This window comes from Macrobrachium nipponense, chromosome 5 (assembly GCF_015104395.2).
Source record: "Macrobrachium nipponense isolate FS-2020 chromosome 5, ASM1510439v2, whole genome shotgun sequence".
In the NCBI taxonomy this organism is placed as follows: domain Eukaryota; kingdom Metazoa; phylum Arthropoda; class Malacostraca; order Decapoda; family Palaemonidae; genus Macrobrachium; species Macrobrachium nipponense.
Genome location: NC_061107.1, coordinates 90366573 through 90376572, shown reverse-complemented (window position 1 = coordinate 90376572; position 10000 = coordinate 90366573). Strand labels below are relative to the sequence as shown.

Genomic DNA, 10000 nt, shown 5'->3' with positions numbered 1-10000 from the left:
TGGTGACTCGTCTCGGGCACTTCTGGTATAGCCACCAACATGGCTGCTGGTTTCCTGAACGGCTTTGGCGGATGGTATCACAAGGGAATCTTATTTCACAGACATTCGGCACAAAATACCACATATAAAACTTACTCTTATATTTCTTTACTCTAGTTCTATACAAAATAGCGTCTAAAAGCTCTTGGAAAATATCGTTGGGGAAATCTTCTTAAAATAGGTCACACATCTGCTGCTGGGATTTTTGTCGCTTGAGTCAGTAGAAAATATTTACAGTCTTATGCAAAAGATTATCAAAAAATATAAATTTATATGTTCGTTATCTAATCTTTGCGAAGGGACCTGCCTTCCTTCCACACCAAAAACACGCGTGTATCACATCCCTGCAAAGAATAACAAAAACCTATGAAGAACTCATGTGAAATCATATTATTGCAAACAAAAGAGTGGCATTTTAGTCATAAAATTTATATACATAAAAAAATGTCTGAGAGAAATAACGCTTTTGAGCAATGTCATGTGTTTGTTTGCTTGTTTGTATGGTGTTTTAACGTTGCATGAAACCAGTGGTTGTTCAGCAACGGGACCAACGGCTTTACGTGACTTCCGAACCACCTCGAGAGTGAACTTCTATCGCCAGAAGTACACATCTCCAACACCTCAGTGGAATGCCCGAGAATCGGACTCGCGGCCAACAAGGTGGCAGGCCAAGACTATACCGATCACGCCACTGAGGCGCTGCAATGTCTTGTGTGTCATTCTCAAAACAGACCAAAAGAATTTAAGGTTTATGGAATAAGACAACCACAGCATTTTCCAAATATAAACTACTGACAACAAACATTGTTAAGAAAAGTAACTCAGTCATTGGGAGAACAAAGATTTGTCTGAAAAAATGTGTATGTAAATGGCTAGGAAAGCAACTTATTTTTTTTTTTTTTTTAACGGTAGACCAACAGATCCAAGGCGTTTTCTCTGCTACGGAGATAAGAAGCCTGAAGTAATATATATATATATAATATATATATATATATATATATATATATATATTAAATATAATTTATATATATATAATTTATATAATATTATAATATATATACATTATATATCATATTATAATAATATATATATATATATATATATATATAATTATATATATATCCTGTAATATAATATCTATATATAATATTATTATTAATAGAGGCTCAAGTTAAATAATCATATTAGGAGCTTCGAAGGTGGTCCATGATACCCACGATTAATTCGTGGTATCATGGACACCTTCTGAAGCTCCTATATATTATATAAATATTATTATAATAATATATATATATAATTAATATATATATATATATATATATTATATAATATATATATATATATATCTATATATATATATGTATAATAAATATATATATTATATATTACTTCAGGCTTCTTATGTCCGTAGCAGATAAAATGCCTTCGTATGTACGCATGTATTTGCGTTTGTATGAAGGACCTCTCTTATTGAAGGTTTTTGCCTTTTCTTCTTGTTCTCGGATCTGGGATAGAAAAGCCTGTTAGGTTTCCGATCCCGTCGGCCTTTGCTGTAACAAAGCAAGTGAAAATTATGGTGCCCAGTGATATTCAATAAAATATACTGTAGGTTACAGAATGTAAATGGCAAAATCAATGACCGAGAAATGGAAACGTTTCATTATACGTTTTTGCCTGTACACACACACACACACACACACACACACACACACACACACACATATATATATATATATATATATATATAATATATATATATATATGTGTGTGTGTGTGTGTGTGTGTGTGTGTGTGTGTGTGTGTGTGTGTGTGTGTGTACAGGCAAAAACGTATAATGAAACATTTCCATTTCTCGGTCATTGATTTTGCCATTTACATTCTGTAACCTACAGTATATTTTACTGAATATCACTGGGCACCATAATTTTCACTTTGCTTTGTTACAGCAAAGGCCGACGGGATCGGAAACCTATCAGGCTTTTCTATCCCAGATCCGAGAACAAGAAGAAAAGGCAAAAACCTTCAATAAGAGAGATCCTTCATACAAACGCAAATACATGCGTACATACGAAGGCACAGCACACATACAACTCCCCCCCCCCCCCCCCTCCCCCCCCCCGACCTATGCTGAAATCACAATCACGAATTTTGTAGAAAAATGCATATGCCTACATAAAGACTTGTCATATCCAGAATTCTTAACACCGTACTCTCATTACTTATTAGATCACGTGTAAGCGTCCAAACTTTCATTTCTAGCTCAAGCACTTTAGCAGTAGACTGTTAAATGAAATAGGTTTAACATTTGAACACACATTCCACGCAATGCTCTGCATAGTGAAATATTATGTTACAGAACCGTAGATTTGCAACTCAACACTTCCAAACTTCTTGTGATCGGGTTTCCTTCAACATTTTTATAATATTATATATATGGAGGTAAGAATGATATGAATATTAAAACATAATTCAATTTTGCACCGTACCAATTCAGAAGCTTTCTTTGAAGAGGTAATAACCGTAACTCCATTTTTTTTAATAGGGCATGTGCTAGAAAACGTCATTAGTATAGGAAACTGCCCGTACCGTCGAATCGCCCCTAAGACATTCGTTTCGTTATGTTTACTTTCACTCACTGACGTCTCTTTATTCAAAATTTTTTAAGCCAAGCTCTTATCGTTTTATCTTGTTTACATAATCAATTCAATAGAATAATTTATTCTATCATCGCTACTGAATTTTACTTAAATCCTTTACATATACTAACTAATGCAATAATTTTCATTGTAATATTTAGTTCAAGAGCTTAAGAAATTAAAATCCTATTCCCCCACGAAGAAAATGGGAAACAGTGAACCAATAAACACGCACTTCCTCATTCTTTTATCATAAGAAATTTGTAAAACTCTCCTTAGGATCATGAGAATCATCTATTTCCATGTAAACAGCAAGATTCTTTCACTCTCACTCTTTTTTTTTTTACAACTCAAGCACAATCAACTTGTGCTCTCTGTAAATTTTCTAAAGACAAATGCGCCACATAATCGTTTCTCTCTCTCTCTCTCTCTCTCTCTCTCTCTCTCTCTCTCTGTGTGAAAAAGTGTCGTGAAGAAGTGATGCCATGTGTAAGTGTGCAAGTGTATATGTTGGCGTCAAAGGTGAACTTGACTTTTGAAATGTCAGTGATAAATCATAAAAAATCCGCGCCGGTGAGACAAACGCGTTTTGGCCCACATTTACAACACAGCCCCTTTGGCCGTAAGCCACAGTAATTGAATAACTGAATGGGACTTCGGAACGCAAGCTGTTTTTAAATCTGTGCGTCTGAGACACCCGATAACGCTTCCGAGTTTATGTCCGTCAGCCTGTATGTCCTAAATCATTCAAATTGAAATATTTTACTTCATAATACTGTATACGGTAATATATCGAAATTAACTCAGTCGTGGGCAGACAAACTTCCTAATTAACGTGAAATACGAATTATCATAAAATACTGGATTAAGGACTCAGACTTTGAAAAGCAAACATTGCAACTACTTTTCCGCTTTGATCGGGAATCCATTTTATAAGTTTATCATGACGTTTAAACCTAAAAGAACGTCTCAGTCCTAATCACGAAATAAACTCATATTAAAAGATTTCCTCTGAGAAGCAAATCTCTTCCCTCTTGTTATCCTCAGTTCTTGCTGAAAATACAGCCGTCACTCTTTTTGCCAAGCCCCATATTAACACCAATTTACAAGTTAAATAATAACGAAAATATGACAGTAATAATTCCTAATTTCAAGATTACTGAATTTTGAGAGAGAGAGAGAGAGAGAGAGAGAGAGAGAGAGAGAGCCTGTGCTTCTTGCTGTATCATGCCGATTCGGTGCCTACATCGCCTACAGACCTATTTCTGCTGCCACCATACCTTTAAAATCTTCCCACCAATGAAAAAAGGACCCTAATAACTTCCTCAAACGTTGCCGTCAGCCCTTTACAAATCTTCGCTTTATTCTCGTTCATCAATCAATTGGAACCTCCCCTTCGAGAAACTTGTGAAGGTCATGTGGCCTTCAAAAGCTCCCCACTGATCTTATTAGCAGCCGCTAAAAACCCCTTCACGACCCCCATACACTTAGAGTTCCCTACTTCCTCCTGACATGACTCTTAAAACCTCTCCTTTACAGCCACCAGAAACTAAAGGATTTCCAACTGCTTTCTGACACCAAACCCATAAAACCTCATCTGCAAGGTCATCATACCCTAAATAAACTTCTCGATACTGCCATCATGCCCGTAATATCTCCCCTTCGAGACAATCAGACTATAGAAAGCTTCTCTATGCTGCTATCAGGCCATAAGGCTTCGTCTTCTAGGCTACTAAACCATAACAAGCTCTTCTTACTACCAGACCATATCAGGCCCATAAAACCGCACGTTCGAGGTTACCCCGCCAGAAAAAGCTTCGTAATGGTACCATCAGGCCCATAAAACCCTCCTTTCGAAACTACCAGATCATAAAAACAGCAAAACTCCCATCAGGCTCATAAAACCTCTCCATCGAGACAACCAGACCCAAAAAAACCTTCTTAATACTACCATCAGGCTCATGAACCTTCCTTTTTGAGGCTATCATACCCAAAAAGGGGGTCACACTGCTGCCATATCAGGCTATGCAAACTTCCATTTCAAGACTACAAGACCCTAAAAGACTACTCACGGCTGCCATCAGATTTTAAACATCTTCTATAAGGCATTTAGGCCATAAAAAGCATTCCACTGCTGCCATCAACTATTAAACCAACCCCGCCTTCATTACCAACACTGGTAACTTTATATTACTGTCATAGGGCCCTTAAACATCCACCTTGAGACAACCAAACAGTGAAGCGTTTCCCACTGATGCCAATGGCAGCTTTTAAAACCCTCCCTTCAGAGCCAATAGACCATAAAAAGCTTTTTAGAGCTGCCATCACACTTAAAACCTCCCCTTCTAGACCGCAACACCCTAAATAAATTTTTCACTGCTGCTGTCAAAGCCTTACAGGGCCACGATATCCTAAGAAAGCTTCTTTCAGAAGCCCTCAGACCGGTAAAACCTTCCTCTCGAGGCGAACAGACCTTAAACAGTTTCTCTACTGATGCCGTTAGTCCTTTGAAACCTTACCCTAAAAAAGCTTCTTACTATTGCCACCAGAATTGCAACGTCCCAACGAGTCACCCGACCCTTAAAAATCCTTCCCTTCAAGATATCCCCTTCGAGATCATCCGACTAAAACGCATTCCCATTGCTACCACAGACATTTAAAGGCCTCCCCATTCTCAATGCTAAAGATTTCCAACTGACTTAATATATTACCACCAAAGTCAAACATGATACAAACCCTCTAAACCCCTCTTATCAGACTTATTACATTCTAAGTCTAAGCGATGCCCCGCTATCACCGCACCCTAAAAAATTCCCCGCCACAACCAACAGACTGAACAGACCTCCTAACTAAAATTAAAACATTTTCCACCACAGGCAACAGAGGCATCCCTATTCATAGAAGACGCAACGCATCGCTGCCTCCCCGGATGGCGGAATCGTCCCCGAGAGAACTTGAATCCCTAATGATACTAAGACTAAAAATAGACCTCTATAGTTCCTTGGACTACGCTCTGCTGACGTCAGCAGTCATTAGGTCAGAAATATCGACAAGACACGTGGCTCAGTTACCAACTAGGATTTATGTAGGTTTTTCTTGGTTTTTGGAATTATTACAAATAATGGAGGAAAAACCGAATCGTCTGCAAAAAACGAAAACGTCTTTTTCTACATGGTGTGATGCACGCTGAAAAAAAAACTGAAACCAAATCGGTTCCATATTTAAGTCAATGAAGGCATCACTGGATGCATGTGAAGAATATACCCCCAAACAAATCGATATTGAATATCATTACCAAAGTCAACGTAGCTGTCTATCAATACCATTGCAAAACATTCTAACTGTGAACATGGTAAAAATACACCTAAATACCCAAATTTTCAACCAAACAGCGCTAAATAAAATCCTTTTAGAATTACAATCGTCCATTCATTATCTCAAAAGCCCCTTCTTTCTGTAAGAAAATTTCATTAAATGAAAGTTTACGAGAAATTGCGAAAAGTAGTGGAAAACATTTGGCATCGGAATCCACCCATTCTCCTCCTCTAATCCAAAAGTTAAACGCCCACCAATTATCCCTCCCTGATCCTCCACCCACCCTCCTTGCAGGACCGGAGGAAGGAGGGGGAGGGTAATCCCCAGGGACGATGGAAGGCTACTAACCATTCACCCCACACCCCCATTCCAGTACGATACATGCAATCTTATTTACACCAGCGCGTGGGTGGAAAACAAGTTCCCAGGTTCACGAAAATACACCACAATTCTCGTGGGAGTTCCAAAATGCTTCGACCGATCCCTTGAGCTCCTCCAGCAGGGGTCCGAGGAGAGCATTTGGACGCTGTGAGCGATAAAATAGGCTCCAGCGAACTGCGTTCCGATAAAACGGACTCTTGAAGAATTGGTCTCTCGTCTTTAAGTCGGCCTCGAGAGTTTTCTTATTTTTGTTTCCTTCGATGCTGTTGTTTTTACGCAATTCTCCTCGTTATTTCAGGTTTCTGGTTTCCTACTGCCTTTCGGAATCAAAACGCGATTCGTAACACTGCTGAAAAAGACGTGAGATCACCATGATGGTGATTTGCGATGGAACGTCACGCCTACAACACGTTGGCCAGAAGAGTGCACTGGTATTTAAGATGCAACAAGATGAAAAGCAAAAGATTTTACGGGAGCAGTTCAATAATAAAAATCGTACATCTACTCTCACACTTACAAAATAATACATTTATAGACGTACACACATACAAATACACACACATGTACATACCATTTGTATATACAGAATCTACTGTTACTTACCAGATAATCATGTAGTAATTGTAATAGCTACAATGCCCTCATGACTTCTCAAATTGTTCACAGTTTTTGGATCCGCTTGTCGCTTTAAAGCCTTAGATCTTAAGGCTTTGTAGTAACAATCGTATAAATAGAAAAGGGTGAAGAATTCGAGAAGTAAAGAGCATATTGTGGCCAGTACAATTACACACACACACACACCACACACACACACATATATATATATATATAATATATATATATATATATACCCTACCCTACAGGTAAATACAGACATCCCTCGCTACGTCCTACGGTCTAGAACGAATGAATAATATTCATTCTGCTTTCATTATGTTCTCCAGTATAGAGAGAGAGAGAGAGAGAGAGAGAGAGAGAGAGAGAGAGAGAGAGAGAGCTCTTGTCTAGTCACAGGCTCAGTGGCCTGGCATACCGTGGGAATCTCAATAAAAGTAATCTAACCCGCTTCCCCCGCCCAGCATCGACCTAGTATAAGTAATTCCATGACTGTATCAGAGACATCTGCTGAAACAGCTGTCCTAGACTGTTACAGAAGCACCTCAATAAAACTAACTTTAGCTGCCTCTGATGACCACAGCAAGGAAAGGTGTACCTGGCGGTAACAAGGGGAGTCATCAACTTAGCCAATAACTGTAGAGCCAACAGATACCCTTGTCGTTGCGACGCCAGCAACTACTAATTAATCAATCAATTAACCAACAGATACGGGAACCAAATCCTTAGGGAAAGATTATATAAAGTTTTAAGAGAGAAAAAAAATGTGTTCATATGTTTACATACTAGCATACGTCGAAAAATTTACATAATGTGTGTGACTCCAAATTTGTTTACTGCACTCTGAAAACTTAAAATAACTTTTTAAAAAATTCAAATATGAATCACTATCACCAGTAAAAAAAATGTATCATCGTGTTCATGACTATCATCATCCTCATTTTGTCATTCTCATTGTCATATTTACCACAGTCAATATCTTCTAAAGCATAACCTATTCAACCCTATCCTCACCATCATCATGATACTCATAATTCCATTCATCATCGTCAGCGTCGCGCCAATCATATTTATCTATATATCTACTTGTTTACTTTCCTCGCTGATTATTCATTTATTTATCTTATATCAAACAATGCAAAGCCAAAAGGGGACGCCAAACACGACCAGGTGAAGCTTTATATAGATCACACGACACATCATTTGCCCCATATAATACGTAACGCTTGAGCCGTTGAGCACGAATTGACGGGAAGGGAAGGGAAGGGAAGGGAAGGGAAGGGAGGGAAGGGGAGGGGGGGTTATCAAGCCCCTCCGCCTTCTAAATATAGAGGGTGTAATCTTTACCTGTGCATCACCGACAAAGAGATTTTCCGGTATTATTTATGAGTCGAGAGGTCGACCAGGTGTCTATGGAGACGGACTGATGTATGGTAATAGGGTCGTGGAAAGGTCATTCATCGTCGTATGAAATCTCGTGAAATGATATTACGAAGAGATGACGTGTGCGAACTGTGATAGGCTTAAAACCAGATAAAATCAAGATAATGTTGTCAAGACCGAAAAACACATTTAAATATCAATAAGGCTATAGTAAAGAATATATATATATATACACACACACACACACACACATATATATATATATATATATATATATATATATATATATTATATATATCTGTATGTTTATATATATAAATATATATATATATATATATATATATATTATTATATATATATATATATATACATTGTACATACACAAAATCTTGTTTTTATTACACCCGAGTCGTTCTTTTATTTTTTGAGCTAAAGTATTGAGGTGGATCCCTAAAAGATCATATGGGACCATGCAGTGTCGGAGTCTTTTTACTTGACATCTACATCAGTTACCTTAACTTTGGAATTATTTCTACTAACAAACCTTTCCTTTAACGTCATTATCAAGTTTCCAAATACCTACAAACTGAATAAATTAACTTTGCTTGAACAAAGTTCTAGCAACAAACTACATAGAATCTATTTCGATTAACTTTGCTTCCAATTAACTCTTCTTGAACAAAGTTCAAGCAACAGACTTTAAAGATAAAACCTGTATCAATTAACTTTGATTGTAATTAACTCTGCTTGAACAGAGTTCTAGCAACAGAAATTAACTTTGCTTGCAATTAACTCTGCTTGAACACAGTTCTAACAACAGACTTTACAGATAAAACCTACATTAATTAACTTTGCTTGCAATAACTCTGCTTGAATACATTCTAGCAACAGACATTACAGATAAAACCCGCATCAATTAACTTTGCTCGCAATCAACTCTGCTTGAACACAGTTCTAGCAACAGACTTTGCAGATAAAACCTATTTCGATTAAACACTGCTTCCTGTAACAGTTGACATTAACTTAATTTTTCCTGATATACCTATCAAGATATCTCTGGTCCTTTGCACAGTTTCATTCAACGAAAGTTTCTCACGCCTATAACATGTTTTGATTTAATGAATGAGAAAAAGTATCACACGGCTTAACATCAACTATCTTCTATCATATTTCCAAGCCTGAATCTTTCAAATCCAAGCACGCAAAATATCAGTTTCTCCTCCCTCCTTCAATCATATTTTCTCTAAATCTACAACGCCAGAGATAAAACGTACCAAGAAATTAATCATTGAAATGACATATATGCGTTTAACTAATACCTCGAAATAAGGAGAACAATGAAAACATCTAATCTCACTGATGTGTACAATCAAAACAACTTCAGAGTAGAGGAATAAAGTAGCAAATGAAAACAAACCGCAGATAGAGTAAGAATTAGAAGAGCAAGAAATAAAAAAAAAATTGTAAGATTACGTAAGATTCTTCGCAGTGGCGCAAATTACTTATATTATCAAGATGAAATCCATCATTGTAAAAGTTTTTCATACCGTGTATATTTATAATTATAAACTCTTTGCAGTTCATCGACAACAAATAAGCCTTATCCCCGTTTACATTAGTTCACAGTAAAA

The 10000-nt window shown here is 37.2% G+C and overlaps 1 protein-coding gene across 12 annotated transcripts in view; it reads right to left on the bottom strand.

Moving 5' to 3' along the window:
• LOC135215498 (histone deacetylase 4-like) overlaps positions 1 to 10000 on the bottom strand; it is a 434451-nt gene that overhangs the window by 376538 nt on the left and 47913 nt on the right. For all 12 annotated transcript variants that reach the window (XM_064250273.1, XM_064250278.1, XM_064250277.1 and 9 more), the window contains exon 2: positions 1 to 383. This exon is cut by the window's left edge and continues 434 nt beyond it. In XM_064250273.1, the coding sequence (XP_064106343.1) occupies positions 1 to 41 (41 nt within the window). In that variant the 5' untranslated portion in view covers positions 42 to 383. The remainder of the gene's footprint in view (positions 384 to 10000) is intronic.